The sequence below is a fragment of the Zootoca vivipara genome, chromosome 16 (genome assembly GCF_965207765.1).
Source record: "Zootoca vivipara chromosome 16, rZooViv2.hap1.1, whole genome shotgun sequence".
In the NCBI taxonomy this organism is placed as follows: domain Eukaryota; kingdom Metazoa; phylum Chordata; class Lepidosauria; order Squamata; family Lacertidae; genus Zootoca; species Zootoca vivipara.
In genome coordinates this window covers 20581225-20607335 of record NC_142599.1, presented here as the reverse complement: position 1 = coordinate 20607335, position 26111 = coordinate 20581225, and the positions used below count along the sequence as shown (strand labels likewise).

Genomic DNA, 26111 nt, shown 5'->3' with positions numbered 1-26111 from the left:
CTTATTCTCCCACCCCTCATGCACAACTTCCCCCATGGCACACACCCACACCATTTGAATGGCAATGCCCATCAACTTGGGGGGGGGGCTCAAATATTTCAGCGGTGTGTGTGTGTAAAGCAACCTCAGCCCCTAGCAGTTGGCTCCTATGCAAAAAATCATCCTGGGGTCCCACCCCATATATCCTTCCCCTCCAGCTGCTCTCCAACCCCCCTTTACTGGAGAAGGGGAAAATAAATAAATAAATAAAAACAAAATAATATGGGGAGGGACCACAGGACTTTTTTGCGCCCGCTTTTTCCACCTGACACTCCCCCCCCCATTTCCGTCGCTTCCCCCTCCCTCCACGTCGTTTCTCCACAGCTGCCTCCTTTCCCGCTCTCGAAGCGCTTCTTTTCTAAACTCCCCTCAGAGTCCGGTTCCCCGCTGCTGCTGCTGCCTTCACTTCCACCCCCTCGGAAGATTTTCCTCCCCGATAGTGAGGGGGGGAGGAGGGGGAGAGAAAGAGGTGCGGGGTCCCCCCCTTCCCCCGGGGAGCGCTTCTCCTCCCCATAAGCTACTTCTCCACGCCCGACTCTCTTCCTCGCCCTCTCAGGCTTCCTCCCCGCCCGCTGCCACCGACGCCTGAGGGGAAATCAGCAGCTCTCCCCGGTCAAGAGAGCCCGACTCCTCCGGACGCGGAAAAGTTCTTCGGCGCCCTCCGGCCCCGGCAACCCCCGCTGAGCCAACCCCAGCCTGAGCGGGTGGGGGAGGGAAGAGAAAGGGACGGGGCGACCGGCGCGCTTGAACCCACCTCGCTCGGCTCCTGCTGCCGCCGCTGCCGTCACCGCTTCTCCGCCTGAGGTGCGGTTCCTGCTCCTCTCGTCAGGCGCGGCCAACCGCGTTCGATCGCCTCGGCGCTCGACTACGCAGGCTGGCCGACCTCGGGGTGAGCCTGGCCTCGTCGCCTTCGCTGTCGTCGGGCTAACGTCGTCGGCCGTCGGCTCGTTCGGCCTACCCTCCTCGTGGGGGCGGGGAAGGGGGCGGAGTAGGGCCGGCGCAGGGCCAATGAGGATCCGGAACGCACTTCCGCATTCCAGTAGAGGGGAATGGAAAGTTCTTTCCCGTGGGACGGGCAATAGCGGTTGGTTGCGTTTGAGAGGAGGTTCAGGATGGGAGGTTCAGGATGGGAAGAATTGAACTGGTTTAGGATTTATTTATAATATACTGTATATATGTGTATGCATATGTATATGTCTTCTTCTTTGGCGATCACTCGTAGCCGAGTAAGATTATCAATCTCTTTTAAAAAAGGTGACAGAACTGATTGTGGAAACTATCGAGGCATCTCTCAATTAGCTGCGGCCGGCAAAATTCTTGCAAGGATCTTAGGAAACCCTCTGGTAACAATATCCGAGGTGACCCTTCCTGAATCCCAAAACGGTTTTCGGCCTTCTAGGGGGACAGTGGACATGATTTTCACCGCTGGACAGCTTCATGAAAAATGGAGAGAGCAAAACCAACCCCTGTATATGGCATTTATTGACCTGACTAAGGCTTTCGACACTGTAAATCGTAATGCCCTGTGGACTGTCCTTCTGAAAGTTGGCTGCCCAGATAAATTTGTAAACATCATTTGGCTCCTCCATGATAATATGACAGCAACAATTGCAGATAACAATGGCTCTCAAAGTGAACCATTCACAGTGGGATCAGGTGTTAAACAGGGTTGTGTTATTGCCCCAACTCTATTCATTATTTTCATTGCCATGATCCTACACTTTGTGGACGGGAAACTCCCCACTGGAATAGAAATCATATATTGAACAGATGGAAAGCTCTTCAATCCGAACAGGCTATGTATATGTGCTGTATATGTATATCCATCCCAGTTTCCTCCAGGGAGCTCAAGGTGGAGTACATGGTTCTTCTCCGCCTTATTTTATCATCACAACAGCCCCGCGAGGTAGATAGACTAGAGCAAGAGCTAGTGACTAGCCCAAGGTCACCAAGTAAATTTCATGGCTGAGCGGGATTTGAAACCTGTCCTTCCAGGTTTTATTTAGCCCAACACTTTAACCACTACACCACACTGGCTCTAATTAAATACTGACACACTAGGCTGCAAACCTCCTAGGACTTAAGCATCACTTTTCACTACTCTTAAAAGTTCCCTGCAAACTTGCTGTGAGGTTTTCTTCTTGCAATAAAATGATATAGGAAATAATATAAATAAATAGTTCCTGGGCTAGAAGAGGATAAACTTCATGTATTTTTTGTAACGTGTGTTAGCTCTTCAGAATGTGACTTAATTCTAGCTTCCTGTCTGAGCATAGGCTTTCTGCTGAATACTTCTTCTTCTTCTTCTCCCACCCATCTGGCTGGGTTTCCCTGCCCACTCTGGGTGGCTTCCAGCAAAATATAGAATGGGGTCCTGTGTTTGTACTAAAATATCAGTTTTGCAACAGTAGTATCTTGCAAATTCAGCTAAAATTGGTATATTTCTAAATGTGGAAGTACATATATATTACACACATACACACAAACGTAGTCAAAGCAGCTTGTGCGTTTTGTTTAAGAAACACTGAAAAAACACATTAAGAAGATATGAACTGGAAAGCCCCCTGGTTTTCTTAAAACATAAGCTGTGTTATACAGAGTCAGATCATTGATCCATCTCACTTCATATTGTCTTCTGCACTGACTGGCAGAAGACAATATGGAACGAGATGGACCAATGAGTATAGGAGGGGAGTGTGCTCCTGTGCTTGGGTCCTGCTTGCAGGTTTGTTACAGGAATATGGCTGACCACTGTGAGAATAGGGTGCTACACTAGATGGTAAAGGTAAAAAAAATGTAGTATAAACACTGACAACTGGAAAACACTGGCCTGCAAGCGCTCCAATTGGAGAACAGCCTTGACCAAAGGTGTCATGGGCTTTGAAGACACTCGAACTCAGGATGCAAGGGAGAAACGTGCTACGGTAAGAGGTAGGCACGCTTGGCAAATCCACACTCTGATCAACTCCCACCCGGAAACCAATGTCCCCACTGTGGAAGGACATGTGGATCCAGAATTGGCCTCCACAGTCACTAACGGACTCATTGTTAAAACCGTGTTTATGGAAGACAATCTTACTCGGCTACGAGTGATGGAAGAATAAGAATAAGAATAAGTAGAAGAATAGATGGGCCATTGGCCTGATCCAACATGTTTTTATGTCCTAGGTGCAATCTCTAGCATCTCCAGGTAGGGCTGGGGAATGTCCTCTGTCTGCAACCTAGCAACCTGTTCTTACAGTGGCCAACAAGATGCCTGTAGGAAACCTACAAGCAGCGTCCCAACACAAAAGCATGGCCCTCTCCTGTGATTTATATAAATTGGCATTCAGAATAATTCCTGCCACCAACTCTGGAACTAGAGCATAGCTGTCATGGTTAGTAGGCATTGAGAGCCTTCAGCTTAAAATTCAAATCCTGTTTTAAAGCTGTCCCAAGTTAATGGTCATCACATCACTGCCTCCTGTGGGAGCAAGTCCCGTCATTTAACTGAAATACTTTATTGGCTTGAATCTTCCAGCATTCAGCTTCATAAGATGTCCATGGATTATAGTGCTATGAGAGCCACTTTCTCCATGGCATGCATAATTTTATAAACTAGTATCATGTCCCAGCAGACCTTCTGCATGCAAAGCATATGCTCTGCACCAGAGGTTCTTAAGAAAAGAAGGAGCAAGAAATAACTTCTGCCTCTAGGATAGGCACACCTGTTCACCATGGTCTAAAAAGGTGATGACAAATATGAAGTGGCCCTCCAAAAGCAGGCTTGTGGAAATATACCCATTCCTGCAATATATGTCAATGTCCAATAGAAAGTGTTTCTTCATAGTCTCAGATAGTGCTCTGTGGCAGAGACAACACAAAGGATTAAGTTTTAAATGCCCTCCTCCCCCACCTCTCTCTGTTGTGTTTGCCACCAAACCGCCTCCTGTTGAGGACCTCCAGTAGAAGGGCATTGGATGATGAGCTAGAACTTGCTGAACCTGTGATGAAGGCAAGATTTCATTTGCTATCAGTTGCTGCTTGCAGCTCCTATTATATATCTATGTATTAATACAGTAGTACAGTAGTAATAATACAGTAGTAATAATAATATTTATACCCCACCCATCTCACTGGGTTGTAAGTTTATCAGACTGGGTACTGAGAAAAACTGGATGGTGGAAGGTGAGAAAAAAGCTGGCTTGTAGCCATAATGTTCGCATTGGTCAAAAAATATAATTTTTGTTGCATTGTTTCAAAAGGGGAATAGCTATGGGGTTGTCAGGAAGGGTGCCTGCACTTCAGAGTCTACTACTGACCCAGTAGTTATTTGTGGCAATTATTATCCAGCCCTTAGCTAAAGAGGCTGCCAGAGCAATTCACAAAAATAAGTATTAGTAACAGGCCCACAATCTAAAAAGGCCCACAATCTAAAAAGACGTAGCACACAAGAAATAAAGGGATGGGAGGGAGGAGGACCACCTGCCCTTAAAATACGAACATATATTAGGCTTGCCATAAGTCAGAAAAACCCCTCACATGCCCTGGTTTTGGGGTGTAAAAATTGCACCCAAAAGAATTGGCAAAATGCCAGGGAAAACCTGGACGTATAGCAACGTGATGGAAAAAGCTCCATAAGTTTAAAATCACTATTTTGGGGGGGGGGAGGTACCCCCCAAAAAGCTAAACAATTTGGGTTTGTTCCAAGAAAAAAAGCTCAACAACTTTGCACGTGTCAGGAAATTTACTTTCTGAAATACTGTATGGCAACCCTGCCATGTATGGATGTGTACATCCACACACACATCCTTTTAAACGCAGTCCCGAGCGCGCAGGCGGAAGCAGACCGCAGTTGACAGCAATTCTACATATGTATGCGATAATAAGCTGTTCCCAAAAGTGGGGTGGGGCCCAGAAGCGAACCTAGAAACGCTTAGCAGCGAGTTGAGTCTAACCCTACAACGGTCTATGGCTGAAGGCGCCATTCCTCGCGTCTACGGGTAGAAAGGGGGTCCAAACCGCGAAGCGAAACGAACGTGAAGCCAGCCTCCCGCCAATCCACCTACCCACCCAGCTCAACCAAGGCCCGGAAGTGGTTCTAGCGCGCCTGCGCGCGGGAGGCGGGGCCGCTCGCGGCTTGTCTGAGGTGGGGAGTTAAGAAGAAAAAGGAGGAGGAGGAGAAGGCGACCGGGTCGTCCGCGGTGGCTGCGGCGGCGGGGGAGGCTGCCGGTCGACTACGCCTCCCGCTTCGGCCATGAGCGTCGCCGCGCTGGTTTCTCCCGCGCTCCCGCCGGGGCCTCCGGCTTCTGCCGCTGCCGTGCTGCCCGCCGGGACGGGCCCCGCCGCTGCCGCGGCCATCGCCGCCGCTGCAGCCGCTGCCGCCGCCGAGAGCTTCGAGGATGAGGAGCTGGACAGCCCCGCCGACGAGGAGGACGGGGAACGCAGCGGCCGCGCGCGGGACTCGGACGAGGGTGAGTCGCCTGCCCGCTTCCACCCGCCTTCTCGGAGGCCCCGAGGAGCCGCCGAGCAGGTTTTCCCGGGAGTAAGCCGCCGCGCGTTTCTGCTGGGGGCTGGTTCCCGAGGCGGGGGGGAGCGCGCCAGAGTTTTGCTCGCGAGTAGGCCCATTGGAATTCATGCGCGTGGTTAACGGGGGCACATGGAGCTCGGCGCGTCTGCTCTGCACTGGTTGCGATGGGACCACCTCAAGGCGGCTCCGATCCGTTCTTCCCGGGAGGGGGGGGGAAACCAACTGTCGGGGACTTCCGGGTCACGAAGCTCGTGGGTATTGTAGCCGCCCGTTCAGTCTTTCCTACGAGTAGACCCCGTCGAAGTTTACGAGCCCAGTGGCTAACTGACACCTAGTCATTGTATGGACAACTGTTCAAAAATTGGTGCCTGAGTTAGATCCCCCGCCTTCCCTCCCTGTCGCTTTTCCCTCCTGTGCCTTTAAAAAAGGAACGATCGTAAGCCTTCAGGCAGGGACTGTTTTGTTTAGTACATTGTTTTGTTTTAGTACATTGTTTCCCAATGCTCTTTTTGAGAATTTAGTCTTACCGGAGTGCCCCTTCCCAGGTGAAGAGAAATTGGAGGTAGTTTTAATAATGTTTTATCTAGAGCAAATGCAATATATGGTATTAATTTATTAATATATAGCAAAAACTATGCATGCACACTACAAAGAGAAAAGAGAAATAATTTTTTAAAGCTTAAAATAATAGTAGTAATAATAATTGTATGTTTCAAACACCCCCTTTTTTTAGCCAGCGATCCATATGGACGGGTTTAGCTAAAACAAAAGAGAAATTTTGTTAATTAAAACACTTCATCGCCCATCATAATCGTTCTGTAAAATGTATGCTGTGGGTATGACCTCAGTTGCAGGAAGCTAACTTGTGAGTAAATGTACACATTTGCAAAGCAATTCTTTTAATATATAGTCATTTGCAACAGAACCATCAATTTACAACAACAGTGCCATTTTTACATAGGTGGAAGTAATGAATGAAAGAAAGAAAAAAGAAAGTTTTAGGGTCTATCTAGTGTGGGACTTTAAATGAGGGTGTGGGGAAAGGCAGAACCTCATACAGAAAATAGAGAAAATCATTGGGCCTTTCAGTAGAGTCACTTTGTCACTTTTGTTAACAAATTGAATAGAAGGATACCAAATCCTAGTGTCTTTCTCCTCCCCTGGGTCAATTTTTCAACCAAGGCTAGTTGCCAAACTATTGTACAGTACCAAGTTTTAAAGGAGGGATGTTCTGCTCTTCGCACAGCACTCTTATTATCTTATGATGCTCAGTGGGGTTTAATGCTGGTCACAGGAAGTATTCATATTAGCTTTTGAGTAGATACACATAGGATTTCCTGTTACTTATCTAGAAATGTATGTGAGAAAGCATGTTGCAAGTCCGGAACCCAGTTAAGTGTGGTACTTCTCCCACTGCTTTTCATTTCACCTATTTATTTCACAAAATGTATACACTGCTTGCATGATTGTAAAAACAACAACAACCTCAGAGCAGTTTACAGAAAATAGTAAAACAAGAAAAATGTACAGCCATGGTTTAAAGCAGCATTCAAAAGTTAAAAAACTAAAACAGATTAACATTGTTCATTGATCTGTTTTTATCGATTGCCTGGTCTGTGTTGAGCATCAGGCATTTTATATAAACTTACAGCCCAACTTAAAATGTTAACTTCTGGAATTTACTGTAAGAGCATGGGTAGTTTAAAAAGGAGGCTCTGAAGAATGGCAGTCAGATGTCAGGAAAGAAAACATCTCGTGACAAATTGGTAGCGTATGCTTACTTGGCAGCAAAAGTATTTGTTTCCATAGGATTTTTTTTCAAAGAAGTTAGTTTAGGGTTGCAGCTTTTTTCTTCTTCTCCTAACTTGAAGAGGGTAATGTTTGCTCTGCTTCAGTGAATTTCTTCATATGCATAATTACTTTATGGAACTTTCTGCCATAAGACAGAAGGGCTGTGGTTCCATGGCAGAATTCAGGCTTTGTATGCAAAAGTTGTCAAGTTCACTTCTCAACATCTTCACGTAGAGCTGACGCCTGCTTGAGTTTGTGGAGATTTTCTGCCAATCTGTATAGGGCAGGCTGTAGTGAATTAAGACAAACCAATGGTCAGACCCTGGATAAGGCAGCCTCCTACATTGTATTGTCATGTTTAATTTGATACATTGGCACCCTGCCTTGCTGTGATGTTTGAGGAGGCTTTTATTAAGAGGAATGTGCCTGCTCCTCTAAAGGTCTTGGATGTGCCAGTAGTAATTTTTCCAGTAATTACCAAAAGCCATGGAGGCACTGAACAGAGGCCTGTGGGGAGGCAGGAGAAGGGACGGGGGGGCACTGTGTTAAAGCCAGTGGGACACTGGAGAACTGTGTTGGGATCAAAGAGTTTGCATGGAATGAATATTGGGAGGAAGTTGACAGACACAGCTGGTAAAAATCTAGTTATGCTGTCTGGTGGGAATTGTGGTACATAATCAGGTTCCTGCCTTTATAACAGAGGTCTGGATAACACAACAATAAGAAATGGCACAGTTGTTTTGAATGAGCTTGCTCTCTTGTGTGTTTAGTTTTTTTAAGCATTCTGTACAGTTCTTTTTTGTACCTCAGTGGTGCTTGTTTCTGCTGTTAAGTGGGGAATGCTTGAACAAAGAAACGTACTGATTGGTACTGCTCTGACACTCGCTGGTGTTCCTGTTCCTTAGATACCGAAGATGCAAGTGAAACTGATCTGGCCAAGCATGATGAGGAGGATTATGTAGAAATGAAGGAGCAGTAAGTATTCTCCAGTTTACAGATACATTTCAATGCCTCTTTCGTATGAGTAATATCCCAGCTCAAAGGGAGTGAGTTTCAAACATATGTTGGTGGGGCTCCACCACCAAGTACAAAAGTATTAATTCAAAAAGATTGAAATTCACATCACATTTCCCTAAATCAAAGAGCTGCTTGCAGCAGTCGTTGTTATTTCTCCCTATAGCCCAGCCTTCACCAAATGGTGCCAGGGTGGGTTAGAAAAAGATCACAATTAAAATAATAACATAAAACCAAATGTTGGAGTAACAGAAAGTAGCAGCACAGAAGAAGAGTCGAGGTGGAGGCCTGAGTTAAAAGAATTTGTACCTTGAGCGTAGAGAAATCATTCCCTTGATAGTCCTGCACTTCTTACTTCCATCAAATGCAGGCTTCCCCCAACCTGGTCCCTCCCTGCTGGCTGTTTTGGACCACAACTTCCATCATCTCTGGCCCTCGTCCATGCCTCATGGGAGTAGTGGTCCAAAACAGCTGCAGGGCACCAGGGTAGGGAAGACCGGTTTAGTGTTTCGAGAGCAGGCCTCAAACTCATGGGCCTCCTGCCCCGCCACCTCCAGTGCAGCTGCAAGGAGATGAGAAGCTTCTGTTTTTGAGCAACCAAAGTTCACCATGTGGTTCAAACCTGAATAAATTGTTAATCTCAACAACTCTTATTGAAAGCAAGCTGACTTCACACTGGTTCTGTATTGCACATGAACTAAGTTTAACGTTTCTGCTGAACTTTAAGCATATCAGTGGGACTTTGTTTGGACAATGTATGTGCCTTTTAGATCTGTAATGGCTTTATGCTCCTGACTGTTTTTTTTTTAAGTGTTGGGTTAGTTGATGCTTATTAATTTCTGCCTTTCATAATATTATCTTTTCTGCGGTTAGGCATCTTGTGACATTTTGCCTGGACAATACCTTCTGGAATACAGATTAGATACAGTGGTACCTCGGTTTATGAACACAATTGGTTCCGGAAATCTGTTCATAAACTGAAGCGTTCATAAACTGAAGCGAACTTTCCCATTGAAAGTAATGAAAAGTGGATTAATCTGTTCCAGACGGTCCGCGGAGTACTTAAACCGAAAATTAGTAAACCGGGTGTTCATAAACCGAGGTTCCACTGTACTGTTGTGGCCCAAGCAACTAAATTTTATTGTCTGGCCCTTTGTGATCAAAAGCCTTTGAGGTAGAAAGTTCTGCAGTTTGGGCTGGGAAAGGTAGAGGAGGAGGATCATACTTTCACATACCAAGATCTTGGTTTTCTTCCTTTTTTAAAAAAAATAGCAAACTTTTATTGCTCCTTCACTTCAGCTCTAGAATAGAATAGAATAGAAATTTAGCAATGGAAAGAATCAATTGAATAGGAAAGTAAAACCAGCAGTCGGTGTTCACTAGGTTTCCTTCATTGGAATATGTATTCTCTTTGCAGGATGTATCAGGATAAATTGGCATCTCTTAAGAGGCAGCTGCAGCAACTGCAAGAAGGTATGGTTTAAAAAGCATGACATGACATTTATTCACGAGAACAGCAGGCTTTACATTTAATACCCAGATCAAATAAAAACATAACATCAGAAGAGCCTGGTGCAGGCACCCCCAAACTTCGGCCCTCCAGATGTTTTGGACTACAATTCCCATCATCCCTGACCACTGGTCCTGTTAGCTAGGAATCATGGGAGTTGTAGGCCAAAACATCTGGAGGGCCGCAGTTTGGGGATGCCTGGCCTGGTGGATCAGGCCAAAAGCCCATTTAGTCCAGCATCCTGTTTTCACAGTGGCCAACCATATGCCTGTGGGAAACCAGCAACAAGAGCATTCTCCCCTTCTACAGTTTCCCGCAACTGGTATTCAGAGGCATTACTGTCTCCGACTATGGAGGACAAAATGTTTGGGAGTTCTCTTAAATCAGACCTTCTGGAGAGATGTCTCAAGCCACATCTCAATATATGCCCATCCAGCCCAGATTTGTCTCCTACCTGCTGCCTGATCATTTCATTGGAGATGGCAAAGATTGAACCCAAAATCTTCTACATGCAAAGCATGTGCTCTATCATTGAGTTAGGGTCTCTGCCATTTTCATGCAATGCAATTGAGGAATATTCCCTGATTTCGCATAGTGCTGGATCTTTCCTGACCAGCGTTGTGATGGTTCTCATTTTGAGATTTCAGTACTTGCATGCAGGCATCACAACTTCTCTTTTTTCAAGTAAAAAAAAGCCACCCTTAATATATTGCTGGTTGGGTTATCTCAGGGGACAGCAAACTTTTTCAGCAGGGGGCTGTTCCACTGTCCCTCAGACCTTGGGGGGGACCGGACTATATTTTTTATGGGGGGGGGGGGAATGAACGAATTCCTATGCCCAACAAATAACCCAGAGATGCATTTTAAATAAAAGGACACATTCTACTCATGTAAAAACACACTGATTGGGCCAGATCCAGCCCCCAGGCCTTAGTTTGCCTACCCATGGATTATCTGAAAAACAGAATCTGGAATGTATTGAGTTTTGCCTTAATAGTGTATTATTATTATTATTATTAATTGAGTTTTGCCTTAATAGCATATTATTAATCTTATTAATCTTATTTATTAAATTTGTATACTGTCTTTCATGTGAAGATTCCAGGGCAGTTCACAACAACAAAAAATACAAAATGACAATACAAAATACATAATAAAACATAAAGAAGACCAAGCCAATAACCCCTTCTCTCACAAACATATTTTAAAAAGCCTTTGATTGTTAATCAGCTGAACACCTGGTTGAAGAGAGACAATTTCACCTGGCACCTAAAGATATGTAATGAAGGTGTCAGGCAAGCATCCCTGGGGAGAGCATTCCACAAATGGGTATTACATATACCCAGACCTTTTAAATATATCACTTTACCTTAATTTGGGACAGTCAGTTGACTTTTATTTCTACTAAGCACAGAGCTGAATAGGGCAGTGGCTTTTCCTAAACTGGATGTGTCCACTTCTCATCTGTACTTCTTAGCATCAGTATAATTTTACTGAAAAGGACACTGGGGTTGGGGAGATGAACCAGTGATGTTGATTTTGTGCCTGCTCCTCTCTTTTAAGGACTAGAAAGTAGCCCATACTCTTTTTATTTCTGCTGAAATAATACTCTTTTTATTTCTTTTGAACAGTATTATGTTGCTTCTTCTTCAGCAGTGGCTTATTACTTGTGGGAAGAAAATTTATTTAAGCTTGATCTGTAATTTTTAAACATCAGGTTGAAGTAGGACTGCTCAGAATAGGTGGTGGTAAAATTGGTGAAGGGAATGGTCTTTTTTTAAAAAAATGAAACTTGGAGTTATACGAATAAAAATCTCTTCTGCTTTGAGATATAAGCTGCGTGATTCAAGCTGTGTACAGACACTTCTGTGAAATAACAGAAGCAATGACCTCTGTCACAAATCCTGGGCCCTAGATCAGATCAGGCACTGATAGCTTGATAGTGAGAAAAAACAGTGTGGAGTCCTTTTCAACAGTGTTATGGCGCTGTCCCATTTTGTTGCAGCGGGAGGGGTTGGCCTTTGAGGTTTCATCCAGCTCTATCATTCTATATTTTAATCTATTGATTTCAGTGTGTTAATTTTGTATGTTTTAATAGGTACTTTGCAAGAATATCAGAAAAGGATGAAAAAGCTGGATCAGCAATACAAGGAAAGGATACGCAATGCGGGTGAGCAAACTGCATTTCTGGTGACTTGCTTGAGGATTTCTGAGCTAGGCCTAGACAAGTACATGATAATCATGCATGAAACCCACTCAGTGCTTTTGGGTGATCTTACTTGTGTATTGCAGCCTCATTCTAAAAACTTTCTAGAGGGTTAGTTGTGTTTGTCTATTGCAGTGAAAGCAACCTCTTGTAGCACCTTTTATTTATTATGGCATAGGATTTCAGTGGACTAGAGTGCACTTCTTCGGGCCATTTATTTCCCTGTGCAAATGCCGCTCAACCTGTTCTGGAAGGTGTTGAAACCCCCTAAATGAGGTGTTCAAGCTTAAATGGACCTACAGATGTATCTGATCAAATGGGCTATAGTCTACAGAACTTTGTGCCATAATTCATTTGTTGGTCTTTACAGTGCTCCTTCTTGGGTTGATTCTGATCCTAGACATACATGTAAATAATTTCTATTGATTTTTCCCCCCAATCAGACTGGCTTTTATAGACTTATTCTGGGGCAGGCTTACGGTATGTTCCAGCTAAGGAGAAGGTACAGCAACCAGTGTTGCTTTTCTGCAGTTGTATTAGGTGTTTCAGCACAATTCCTTGTGTCTACCTGGAGGTATATTTCCTTCAGTTCAATGAGATTTCTTCCCAGCTATAGGGTTGCAAACTTAACTGTTGGCTGTCTAAGATAGGAATTGTTTGGTATACGTTGCACAAAATGTCTAGTTACTTTGTCAGTGCAGCTACTGATGAAGATTAATCTGGTGCAAGCAGAAATACTCGCAAGGGCTGGTTTTTCAGCCTGTCTTAACGGCCTATAGCTTGCCGTCATCAAAATTTTCATTCTAGGCTTAACCACTCTTGAGTTAAATGTGCTTGTTATTAATAATAATAATAATAATTTATTATTTATACCCCGCCCATCTGGCCGGGTTCCCCCAGCCACTCTGGGCGGCTTCCAAAAAAAACAGAAATTCTAAAATACAGAAATCCATCAAACATTAAAAGCTTCCCTAAACAGGGCTGCCTTGAGATGCCTTCTAAAGGTCTGGTAATTGTTCTCTTTGACCTCTAGTGGGAGGGCATTCCACAGGGTGGGTGCCACTACCGAGAAGGCCCTCTGCCTGGTTCCCTGTAACTTGGCTTCTCGTAATGAGGGAACCGCCAGAAGGCCCTCGGAGCTGGACCTCAGAGTCCGGGCAGAACGATGGGGGTGGAGACGCTCCTTCAGGTATACCGGACCGAGGCCGTTTAGGGCTTTAAAGGTCAACACCAACACTTTGAATTGTGCTCGGAAACGTACTGGGAGCCAATGTAGGTCTTTTAGGACCGGTGTTATGTGATCTCGGCGGCCGCTCCCAGTCACCAGTCTAGCTGCCGCATTCTGGATTAGTTGTAGTTTCCGGGTCATCTTCAAAGGTAGCCCCACGTAGAGCGCATTGCAGTAGTCCAAGCGAGAGATAACTAGAGCATGCACCACTCTGGAGAGACAGTCAGTGGGCAGGTAGGGACTCAGCCTGCGTACCAGATGGAGCTGATAAACAGCTGCCCTGGACACGGAGTTGACCTGTGCCTCCATGGACAGCTGTGAGTCTAAAATGACTCCCAGGCTGCGCACCTGGTCTTTCAGGGGCACAGTTACCCCATTCAGGACCAGGGAGTCCTCCACACCCGCCCGCCTCCTGTCCCCCACAAACAGTACTTCTGTCTTGTCAGGATTCAATCTCAATCTGTTAGCCGCCATCCATCCTCCAACCGCCTCCAAGCACTCACACAGGACCTTCACCGCCTTCACTGGTTCTGATTTAAAAGAGAGGTAGAGCTGGGTATCATCAGCATACTGATGGACACCCAGCCCAAACCCCCTGATGATCTCTCCCAGTGGCTGCATATAGATGTTAAAAAGCATGGGGGAGAGGACAGAACCCTGAGGCACCCCACAAGTGAGCGCCCAGGGGTCTGAACACTCATCCCCCACCACCACTTTCTGAACACGGCCCAGGAGGAAGGAGCGGAACCACTGCATGACAGTGCCCCCAGCTCCCAAGCCCTCTAGACGGTCCAGAAGGATGTTATGGTCGATGGTGTCAAAAGCCGCTGAGAGATCCAGCAGAACAAGGAAACAGCTCTTACCTTTGTCCCTAGCCTGCCGGAGATCATCGACCAGTGCGACCAAGGCAGTTTCAGTCCCATGATGAGGCCTGAATCCTGACTGAAAGGGATCCAAATGGTCCGCTTCTTCCAGGCGTGCCTGGAGTTGTTCCGCAACCACTCGCTCAATCACCTTGCCCAAGAATGGAAGATTTGAGACTGGGCGATAGTTGGCCATATTGGCCGGATCTAAAGATGGTTTTTTAAGAAGCGGTTTAATAACCGCCTCTTTCAGCGGGTCTGGGAAGGCTCCCTCATGGAGAGAAGCATTTACCAACCCGCGAAGCCCATCGCCCAGCCCTTCCTGGCTAGCTTTTATAAGCCAGGATGGGCAAGGATCAAGGAGACAGGTGGTTGGTTTCATTCGTCTAAGCAGCCTGTCCACATCCTCGGAGGTAACAGATTGAAATTGATCCCACAAAACTTGACTAGACAGGACTCTAGCACTCCCTCGCCCCGGCCCTGCTCCCACGGTGGAGTCTACCTCTTCCCGAATCTGAGCGACTTTATCTGCAAAAAACTTTGCAAAATCATTGCAGGAGATCATGTGGCCCGTACTGGGCCCGGATGGAGCAGGTGGTTCCGCTAAATTGCGAACCACCTGGAAGAGTCTCCTGCTGCTGTTTTCTGCAGATGCGATGGAGACGGTGAAGAAGGTCCTCTTCGCCGTCGCCATTGCCACTTGGTAGGCTCGAAGTTGAGCTCTAGCCCGTGTCCGGTCTGATTCAAAATGAGTTTTCCGCCACCGGCGCTCTAGCCGTCTCAACGACTGTTTCATTGCCCTCAGCGCCGGGGAAAACCACGGGGCTGTCCGGGCTCCATGCAATCTGAGAGGGCGCTTCGGAGCCAGACAGTCAATAGCGCTGGTTAACTCCGCATTCCAGCGGGCCACCAGGGAATCAGCTGAAAGGCCATCGACATGGGATAATACATCCCCTACCACTCTTTGGAAGCCAATTGGATCCATTAAGTAGCGGGGGCGGACCATCCGAATCGGTCCCACCTCCCTGCAGAGGGAAAGGGTTGCGGAGAAGTCCAGTTGCACCAGAAAGTGATCTGACCATGGCACTTCTTTTGTTTCGCTTTTACTTAATGTCAGATCACCAACATCCATAGAGGTAAACACCAAGTCCAAGGCATGTCCGCGGCTATGAGTTGGGCCAGACTTATTCAGGGACAGCCCCATGGTGGCCATGCTTTCCACGAAGTCCCGAGCGGCTCCTTGTAAGGTCGTGTCGGCATGGATGTTAAAATCCCCTAAGACAACCAAGCTAGGTGTCTCCAGGAGCACATCCGACACGACCTGAAGCAGCTCGGGCAGGGAATCCTTGGTGCAGCGGGGAGGTCGGTACACCAAAAGGAATCCTGTACTGCCTCTATTGCCCAACTTCCAGAACATGCACTCAGAGAACTGGGTCTTCCCAATAGGACGCCTGGTGCAAACTAATGACTTCCTAAAAATCACTGCAACCCCCCCTCCCCGCCCAGATGGCCTGGGTTGCTGTGCATAAGAGAAACCTGGTGGGCAAGCAGCGCCAAGAACGGGCCCATCGGCTTCCTCCAACCAGGTCTCTGTCACACATGCCAGGTCAAATCCTCCATCCACAATCAGGTCGTGAATGGCGGTGGTCTTATTCATCATCGACCTGGCATTGCACAGCAGCACCTTCAGGTCATGTGGGTATCCCTTGCTGATTGTTGTTGTTGTTTAGTCGTTTAGTCGTGTCCGACTCTTCGTGACCCCATGGACCATAGCACGCCAGGCACTCCTGTCTTCCACTGCCTCCCGCAGTTTGGTCAAACTCATGTTGGTAGCTTCGAGAACACTGTCCAACCATCTTGTCCTCTGACGTCCCCTTCTCCTAGTGCCCTCAATCTTTCCCAACATCAGGGTCTTTTCCAAGGATTCTTCTCTTCTCATGAGGTGGCCAAAGTATTGGAGCCTCAGCTTCACGATCTGTCCTTCCAGGGAGCACTCAGGGCTGATTTCCTTAAGAATGGATAGGTTTGATCTTCTTGCAGTCCATGGGACTCTCAAGAGTCTCCTCCAGCACCATAATTCAAAAGCATCAATTCTTCGGCGATCAGCCTTCTTTATGGTCCAACTCTCACTTCCATACATCACTACTGGGAAAACCATAGCTTTAACTATACGGACCTTTGTCGGCAAGGTGATGTCTCTGCTTTTTAAGATGCTGTCTAGGTTTGTCATTGCTTTTCTCCCAAGAAGCAGGCGTCTTTTAATTTCGTGACTGCTGTCACCATCTGCAGTGATCAAGGAGCCCAAGAAGGTAAAATCTCTCACTGCCTCCATTTCTTCCCCTTCTATTTGCCAGGAGGTGATGGGACCAGTGGCCATGATCTTGGTTTTTTTGATGTTGAGCTTCAGACCATATTTTGCGCTCTCCTCTTTCACCCTCATTAAAAGGTTCTTTAATTCCTCCTCGCTTTCTGCCATCAAGGTTGTGTCATCTGCATATCTGAGGTTGTTGATATTTCTTCCGGCAATCTTAATTCCTGCTTGGGATTCATCTAGTCCAGCCTTTCGCATGATGAATTCTGCATATAAGTTAAATAAGCAGGGAGACAATATACAACCTTGTCGTACTCCTTTCCCAATTTTGAACCACTCAGTTGTTCCATATCCAGTTCTAACTGTAGCTTCTTGTCCCACATAGAGATTTCTCAGGAGACAGATGAGGTGATCAGGCACTCCCATTTCTTTAAGAACTTGCCATAGTTTGCTGTGGTCGACACAGTCAAAGGCTTTTGCATAGTCAATGAAGCAGAAGTAGACGTTTTTCTGGAACTCTCTAGCTTTCTCCATAATCCAGCGCATGTTTGCTATTTGGTCTCTGGTTCCTCTGCCCTTTCGAAATCCAGCTTGCACTTCTGGGAGTTCTCGGTCCACATACTGCTTAAGCCTGCCTTGTAGAATTTTAAGCATAACCTTGCTAGCGTGTGAAATGAGCGCAATTGTGCGGTAGTTGGAGCATTCTTTGGCACTGCCCTTCTTTGGAATTGGGATGTAGACTGATCTTCTCCAATCCTCTGGCCATTGCTGAGTTTTCCAAACTTGCTGGCATATTGGGTGTAGCACCTTAACAGCATCATCTTTTTAAATTTTAAATTTTAAATTTTTAAATTTTAAATGTGCTTAGTTCAGCAAAAAAAAAAAAAAAAAAGTAACTTATTTTCTCTTTCTTTCAGAGCTTTTTCTCCAGCTGGAAGTAAGTGTGTGTATATATATGTGTGTGTGTGTTTCCATTTCTGTTGGTCTCGGGTTTCATTAATGTATTCTGTTCCCTTTTTCAGTCATTTTGAGTAGAACTTCCTTTCCTTTGCTGTAGAATGTTCAAACTATTCTGCAAATTGGGATCGACCTTTTTCTTGCCGTGAGGAGAAGCTCAGTATTGAGGGTGCACGAATCCCAAGTCATTTGAGAATAGTTATTTCCATCCTTTATTAGGTTGTGCCATTGGTTTTGCAGCACACATGTAAATTGTGTTTTAAAATAGACAGACACCATATACTTGTGGAAAGGGAGAAAATGCCGCTCAAGTGAGGCTGCCTGATACTTAACAATTAAGAGAGCCACAGGTTCCTGTAGGAGGCAGGGGGCATGTATCCAACTTCACAGATGCTTGGATAGATGGACCTTTGGCCTTATCCAGCAGAGGGCTCTTCTTAAGTCCTCATACCTGCTTTCTGTTTGGTGACAAGACACATGAGCAGTTTCATTGCACAGTTTGGGAAAGCCCTGTGCCATTTGTCAGGTGTAACCTCCGACTCCGCAGCTTCTCAGTCCGGTGACCCCAAGCACAGGGGTTCCCCTATCAACACCGATGCGTGCCTGGTGTGGTTCTGCCCTGTAGATGACTCCCTGATTTCTTTTGGGCTTGGCTCAGACAGAGCAGGTGGAACGGAATTACATTAAGGAGAAGAAAGCGGCCGTGAAGGAATTTGAAGATAAAAAAATCGAGCTCAAGGAAAACTTGATTGCCGAGTTGGAAGAGAAGAAGAAAATGATAGAGAGCGAGAAGCTAACTATGGAGCTAACAGGAGGTAAATACAAAATAATAAAATAAAGCCAGTATCTCTCTTTGGGGAAGAGGGCATATACAGTGGACCCTCTGGATACGAACTTAATTCGTTCTGGGGGTCCATACGTACCCCGGAAAGTCCACATCTAGAGGCATCGCTTCTGCGCAGGCATGTGTCATGATAGAGTGCTTCTGCGCATGTGCGCGCAGTGGAACAGTTGGCCGCGTTCGCAGCCTGAAAGTTACGTTGCCCGAAGGTAACGTAACCCAAGGGTCCACTGTAACCGTACAATTATATTGTCATAATCTGCCCAGGGAGCTTATGGTGAAGGGCGGGTAAGAAATCTTATAAATGAATCGGTCAATCGATATCTCAGCAATGGAGCAAATGCTTTGTAACCAGAAGTGTCCAGGTTCAATCCCTGGTATCTTCAGTTAAAAAAGGATCAGGTAGCTGTTGGCATTGTAAACCCACTTCTGCCCGAGACCTAGAGGAAAGTGCATTATTGGATGAATTAGGTGAGAGAGGGGGAAATGCCTCTCTAAACACATGCAAGCACTGTCTGCAAAAAAAGTACCTTTAGGATAGGGACTGTGGCTCAGTGGTAGAGCATGTTCTTTGCATGCAGAAGTCTCCAGGTTCAATCCCCGGCATCTCCAGGTAGGGCTGGGAAACAACTCCCTGTCTCAAACCCTGGATGGCCATGGCTGGTCATGAGCTAGATGGGCCAACGGTCTGACTTTGTATAAGGTAGCTTCTGGTGTTCTTACAAAAGCTGCTGCCAGTGAAGAGAAGATGTTTTAATGAGCTAGAAGACTCTGATTAGAAATCAGTGACCTGTGTCCCTAAGCCTGCTTACTAAAAAGCAAATGCTGCTCATTTCAGTGGAATTTTACTAATTGCAGCTTTCACCGCCGAATCCCGATTGCGCGTTTGCACCATGCATACAGTTTGTAGACATTTCCCAATACTATTTATTGAGTAAAATTAAGGATACACTTGTATATTTCTCAAATTAGGGGCTGAGTCACAGGCTGAGTCTTTGCATGAAAGAAAGGGGAACACCCCCCCCCAAAGAAAAGATTAATGCAGAAAAGCACAGTTCTTTTTTTCTTACTCCGTTTTTTAAAAATCAATCTGTGGACCTTACCAAAAAACTGTCCTTCCTTCAGACTCCATGGAAGTGAAGCCCATCATGACAAGAAAATTGCGGAGGCGGCCAAACGACCCCGTTCCCATCCCTGACAAAAGGCGGAAGCCGGCCCCTGATATCCTTTGACCAGCTACCTGATCCGCCACAGCCCATGGTCCAGCTTTTGCTGTGGGTGCACAAGCTTTACTTGAAAAGAGAGCTTATCGGTTGGCAAATCTTCCCCTGCGATGTGAGGCTGCACAGCATATTAGCCGACAATCAGCGAGGCCCAATGCGCCTGGCCATTGCACCATAGCTCTTCATGCAGGAGATCCTAAGTTTAGCCTCTGACACATCTAGTTAATGAGCATTAAGTAGAAGGTGATGGGGGAAAGATGCTCTGCCTGAAATTATGGAGAGCTGCTGCCAGTCAGAGTGGGCAACACTAGGCTCAGAGGACATTAGCTTGGCCCACTGTAAGACAGCTTCCTATGTTCCTCTCCAAATGGGTGGGCAGAAGGTAGATCAGGTATCAGTGGCTGCTATGCTCTGCCTCGACAATTGGAGGCAGCAAACTTCTGAATGCCAGTTGCTGGAAGCCATAGGAGGGGAGAGCACTCTTGTGATCAGGTTCTCCTGATGGGGTTTCCATGAAAGCATCTAGGTGGCAACTAACCTCCTTTAGTAGTGGAGGTTATCCCGGGGCACCGTTGCTCCTCCCTTTTGCTTCAGAGCAGGGGCTTTGCTTGGTTCTGTTCACTGGGTCAAGTCCCCTCCACTCCCCCTTGGCTCAGTCCTGCCTGCTTCAAGACGATGGGGCTTTCCTGGGGTTCTGCCCCTGTGAACCGTTCCGTATAGTGCTAGCAGCCGGAGTCAGTCTTTGCCTGCTTAATAATTTGCCTGCCATGGCAAGTGAACCTTCTGTGGCACGTCTATGATATGCCCCAACGAAGGAGAGACCCAGAAGTAGCTACAAAGAGGGGCGTCGCTCCTGGGCTAAGTTCTGCCCAGGAGATGCAAGCCACATTTTTGTACATGGTTCCAAAGTTACTTCCTCCTTAATTTGGATTACCTCAGCTAAATTACCTGCTAACAGACGAACAGATAATGGAGGATCTGAGGATTCTCAATAAGGTAAGTGCTTAGCGTACCTGGGTGTGGTTAACTTTTATTCATTCAGACAAGCCCCTCCTTTTTCTGCATGGCACTCAAGATGGCTTACATGGTTCTCCCCCTCTTCATTTAATCCCAACAAAAACCCTGGGAGGGAGGTTAGGCTGAGAAAGAGTGATTGGCCTAATGTCACCCCATGAGCTTCATGGCCGAGTGGGGATTTGAACCCTGTTCTCCCAGGTCCTAGCCTGACACTTAACCACTGCACCACACTGGCTCTCAGGGCCGCATTCCTTTCTGGGCAGCCTTTGGGGGTGGGAGGTAGTGGCATTGGTGGGGGTGGTCAGAGGCAAAAGTGGGCAGACCAATGAATGTAATTTTTGGATCAGTACAGTACAGTAGGCTAGTTTCTACGCAAGCTCACATGCCCCTCTCCACCCTCTAAATGCACTAATGAATTAATATTAGAATATTAATAATACAGTGGTGCCTCGCAAGAGGAATTTAATTCATTCCACGAGTCAATTCGTTTTGCAAAAAATTCGTCTTGCAAATCGCGATTTCCCATAGGAATGCATTGAAATTTCTTTTTTTGCCCATAGGAACGCATTGATTAAATTTCAATGCATTCCTATGGGAAACCGCAATTCACAAGACGAATTTTTCGCAAAATGAATTCGTCTTGCGAGTAACCATCAGATCGCAAGACGCATTCGTCTTGCGAAAAATTAGTCTTGCAGGGCATTCGTCTTGCGAGCTACCACTGTATACTGATATTAATTCTGTATTACATTCCTTTTAAAAAATGTTCTACCAGTATGTTAGTGAAAACTGCTGATATTTTGTGAGAGGGCAGCCTAAAAATCCCTTTAATAAATAAATGTATCCAAAGATTTGCAGCCCAAAATGAAAGAACACAAGTCAATTGGAATAGATGAATAGTAATTTAATATATGAATTGCTTCCCATGAGGCATTCTGAAGTGATTTACAACCCAATACAAAAATCTGTGAAAGTTACGAACGTAAAAGAGTTGTGTATCTAAAAACATTATTTTAAAAAAGTGAGTCTGTGTATGTACTACAGGCAGCTCCCCATTTACACACATTCAATGCACACAGGCATCTCCATGAACCTGGAAGTGGCATGAGAAGGGGCAAAAACGTCCCTCAAAGAATGCAAAAATGGCATGAAAACAGCGTCTAGCAATCCCAATAGCCTTTGCAAGTGCAATCCCAGGAGCCCTTGCACCAAATTTTGAAGCCTAAGGGGAGTTTGAGTTTGAGCAAGAAGGTTTGGAGGCAATGACTGTCGTGTTTGCTTTTTCAATGGTGTTCCCAATATACGCAATTTCTTTTAAATGTGTGGTGCCTCAACACGTAACCCCCGCATAAATAGGGAGTTGCCTGTATATACATAGCATCGTTTCAGTCCAATTCAGATTGATTTATTATTATTATTTGATTTTTAAGTTTCCTTGAAAATCACCATCTTAAGTCAGTGTACAATAAGTGTACAATAAGGATAACTAAAAGCTGTTTATCACAAAAGGACAACAAATACGTTTAAAGCTGAACCAAAACCATGCAAAACCATGGTAAAGTGTCATTTAGCCAGCTGGGGAAACCTGTCTTTATCTGTTTTTGGAAAGTGCAGAGAATGGCTGCTTGTCCACAGAGTGGACGCAGCCACACTAAAAGCCTATTCTGGCTTACTGCGGAGTGGGCTTCTGAGATCTTTGGAACTCGCCAGCTGGGAATAAAGATCCCCATTCAGAAGACATGTTGGCCTTCATGAAATGTTCTGTTAGGTCAGTTATTTCTCTTCCGGTTTATGTTCTTGTAGGGAGTCACTAAAACATCTTTCTTGTTTTTCCTTTTTATAGCTTAAATCACCTAAACGGCCAGGTAAGTGGCAGCCCTACCCCAATAAGGTTTCCTAGTGTATTCAAAATATGGCTTAGGAGATAGGAAGGTGTGTAACTCAATGGTGGAGCCCCTGCCTTTCGGGCAGAAGGTCCCAAGTTCAACCTGCGGCATCTCTGGCTAAAAGGATGGCGAGCAGTAAGGGATGGTGGAAGTACTTCTGCTTGAGACCCAGAAGAGCTTTTGCTGGTCAGGGAAGGCAAAACTGGGCTGGATGATCAAATAACCTGACCTAAACTAAAGTAGCCCTCTGCATTGTTACCGTAGACTGCTTTATGCTAGAGTATATAGGGTAATAATTTTAATGGGTCCAGATTTGAGTATAGCTAATGACCTTTGAAAAGCCAAGAAGTAGCAGAATGCTTGGATGAGTTGCTATCAAAAAGCTTCCTTTGCTGTTTTGGCTGGAACGCTCGCATCTCCCAGTCGTAACCGGCCCCCGATAATTCCCAGCTATGCAGAGGGAAAAAACAGAAACTCAAAACTGGGAAGGAGCCATAGTTCAGTGTAGCCTAGGCACCCCCAAACTTCGGCCCTCCAGATGTTTTGGACTACAATTCCCATAATCCCTGACCACTGGTCCTGTTAGCTAGGGATCATGGGAGTTGTAGCCCAAAACATCTGGAGGGCCACAGTTTGGGGATGCCTGGTGTAGCCATTCCTAACTGTGCCTTGCAGACATTTTGGACTGCGACCCCCATTGACTTCAGCCAACATAGCCTGATGGTGAAAGATAATGGGCCATCCAGCGAATACCTGGCGGGCCCCGGGCTCCCTGCCCCTCCCTCCTTGTGCCATGCTGGATCCCTAGAATCCATGGAGGCAACCCACTTGCTTTGCATTTGTAGGGTTCTGAGAACCCTGGGGAGCAGCTACTTATTTAAGTTTATAATCCAGCGCATGGGCAGCCAGATGTTGTTGGAGTCACAGCTCACAGCCCCAGTTAGTGTTCAGGGTTGATGGAAGCTAAAGTCCACCAACAACTGGAGGAACACCAATACAGGACTCAGCCAACCTAGTTCTCTTCAAATGTTAACTCCCGTGAGCTGCAGCTAGCACAGCTGTTCTTGCTGGGGTTGATGGGAGTTGTAGTCCAAAAACATCTGGAGGGCGCCGGGTTAACAAAGGCTGAGCTAGATTGCCCAGTGGTTTGACTCTCTGCAATGTAGACCTGCACAAATCGAACCGGATCTCTGCCTGTGTGCTCTGCTCACAAAGCTTGATATTTTTACCTCCCACTGTCGGCTTAAGGTCCCAGCAATCTCTCAGTATTGCCTGAATCGTAAGCTGCTGCTTAGGGGTTAGACTGTGTATAGAGTTCACTCTTCTATTCCAGCGTCTCCTTCGTCACCAGAACACCTGCCGGCCACGCCTGCCGAATCCCCAGCACAGCGGTTTGAGGCAAGAATAGAAGATGGCAAACTGTACTACGATAAGAGATGGTAAGGCTTGGTGCGGGGAGGCGGGGCGTGTTCTGATGTCATGGCCTTCTGAGCTGCAGCGGCATTAGAGATCAAAGGATAGAAAGGGCAAAAAAAGGAGCAATGTCATGGAGGAACATCCAGGAGGCTTATCTCTTCTACGTACAATGTTGTAAGGGTTGTATCACAGTGGTCAGAACATCTGGTGTGGCTTCAAAAGGTCCTAGGTCCAGTCTCCAACATCTCCAAGTAGGATGGGAGAGTCTCCTGTCCACTGGCTTGACTTGGTGTAAGTCAGGCATAGGCAAACTCAGCCCTCCAGATGCTTTGGGACTACAACTCCCATCACCCCTGACCACTGGTCCTGTCCTAAAACATCCTGAGGGCCGAGTTTGCCTATGCCTGGTGTAAGTCAACTGCCTAGGTTTCTTTCAGGGCAAAGTGGAAAATGGCCTCTCAGAAATTCTCTATCCTATTTGCACGTGGTGAAATTTGGACGGAAGAGGAGTGGAATTCTTCCAACAGTTTTGTGGTGCCCCCCCCAAAAGAGAGTTCTAACTTGAGAAAATTTTGACTCTGCTAATATGGAATTAAGCTCAGTTATTGGTTCATACTCGTGCAGTGTTGACTGGTAGGCTGGAAAGCAGGGAGACCAACAGTAGGTGGCGCCAGAGTCAATAATAGGGCGGAGCTGCCTAATTCTAGTTTTCTTCCCATCCTCCTCCTGCTAAGTTCTACAAGGGTTCGCTTCCACAATATTAAAACAAACTACAGTGGTGCCTCGCTTAACGAATGCCCTGCTTAACGAAAGGATTTTTCGAGCGGAGGTTGCCTCGCTAGACGAATGAAAATTCGTCTAGCGAATTGCGGTTTCCCATAGGAATGCATTGAAATTCAATTAATGCGTTCCTATGGGCAAAAAACAATGCAAAAAAATTTCAATGCATTCCTATGGGACTCGCTAGACGAATTTTTTCGTTATAAGAAAAGACCCGTGGAACGAATTAAATTCGTCTAGCGAGGCACCACTGTATAATTAAGGCAGGATGAACAACTGTGCTACTTTATTCACAGGCTGAAGAGGTCACGGATAATTGTTGGCCTAGCCCTAAGACAGGCATCCCCAAACTGCGGCCCTCCAGATGTTTTGGTTTACAACTCCTAGCTAGCAGGACCAATGGTCAGGGAATTGTAGCCCAAAACATCTGGAGGGCCGAAGTTTGGGGATGCCTGCCCTAAGAGATGTAAAGGCTTTAAACTTCTACCAGGGGGTGCTGCACTCCTCTTTTTATGTTCTGCATCTCTCATCTTACTCCCCATTTCCCTCTCAGCTGCTTCCAACAAGCGGGATTGTTTTCTTTTTCTGTTTTTTTATTGTCACAGTGCTCAATAACCAGAAGGTGTAGGGTAGATCTGATTCCTTGCATTACGCAATCAGTAACTGGAGTGCATTGCAGTCTTATGTGCCTTTAGTCAGGCCATGAAAGGTAGCCCTGGGCTTGCCTGCTCATCCCTTTGCAGCAAAGGTAGGGAACCTTTCTGCAGCCCAAGGGCCACGTTCAAATCTGGACAGCCTCCCGAGGGCCACATGCACCAATGCTTCTGAATACGAGTTGCTGGAAACCAAAGGAGAAGAGAGTTTTCTTCTGCTTGAGTCCTGCTTGTGTGTTTCTCATAGGCATCTGGTTGGCCACTGTGAGAATAGGATGCTGGTCTAGGTAGTCCACCAGCCAGTTCCAGTAACCAGGCTATTCCTGTGTTCTTATAGGCAGCTCAGTGGGTAGAGCACATGGTAGCCATATCCTCGTAGCAGAGCAATCAGCAGCTTCTAACCCTGATGGTTATGTTCTTCCACTTTTGGAGGTAGTAATGTGTCTGAATACCAGTTGCTGGAAATTGCCGGAGGGGAGAATCGCTCTTGCACTCAGATCCTGTAAATCAAGGAGATTTACATTGCCAAATCTGCTCTTGCCCCAGTGATGGCAGCCACCTCGATTCCACCCTCCCAGGAAGCTGTCAACAAAGTAAAAAAGGGGGGCATTGGTCGTCTTTTGGGTTGCTAACATGCTGACCTCCAAATGTTGCTGTTATCATTTATTCATTAATTGTCTTTAAAGAATCTTCTCAAGAAGATTTACATATAAGATAGCTTGGAAACAGCAAAAGCAAGCATAAAACTGAGTAGACTTCCTAGTAAAAGGCCCATTTATCCAGCTGGGGAAATACCTTCCGTTGCTTCTGCAAAATGCAGGGAGTGGGCAGCCACATAGAAAGCCCAGCTCCCAAGTTACTGTAGAG

General features: G+C 46.2%; 2 protein-coding genes across 9 annotated transcripts in view; one reads left to right on the top strand and one right to left on the bottom strand.

The window, feature by feature from the left end:
* The window catches only part of TAOK3 (TAO kinase 3), a 123590-nt gene extending 122688 nt beyond the window's left edge, over window positions 1–902 (bottom strand). For all 7 annotated transcript variants that reach the window (XM_088659655.1, XM_088659656.1, XM_088659651.1 and 4 more), the window contains exon 1: window positions 794–902. The gene's annotated coding sequence lies outside the window, so the exon portion shown is untranslated. The remainder of the gene's footprint in view (window positions 1–793) is intronic.
* Window positions 903–5164: 4262 nt separating this feature from the next.
* Window positions 5165–26111, top strand: part of SUDS3 (SIN3A corepressor complex component SDS3) — a 33710-nt gene continuing 12763 nt past the window's right edge. The window contains exons 1-10 of one of the 2 annotated variants that reach the window (XM_035098491.3): window positions 5165–5492; window positions 8245–8314; window positions 9771–9826; window positions 11962–12033; window positions 17389–17408; window positions 18087–18243; window positions 19395–19490; window positions 20427–20488; window positions 22353–22374; window positions 23747–23834. In XM_035098491.3, the coding sequence (XP_034954382.3) occupies window positions 5276–5492; window positions 8245–8314; window positions 9771–9826; window positions 11962–12033; window positions 17389–17408; window positions 18087–18243; window positions 19395–19490; window positions 20427–20488; window positions 22353–22374; window positions 23747–23834 (860 nt within the window). In that variant the 5' untranslated portion in view covers window positions 5165–5275. Of the gene's footprint in view, window positions 5493–8244; window positions 8315–9770; window positions 9827–11961; window positions 12034–17388; window positions 17409–18086; window positions 18244–19394; window positions 19491–20426; window positions 20489–22352; window positions 22375–23728; window positions 23835–26111 lie in introns of both variants that reach the window. The other variant, XM_035098489.3, reaches the window with a different exon arrangement.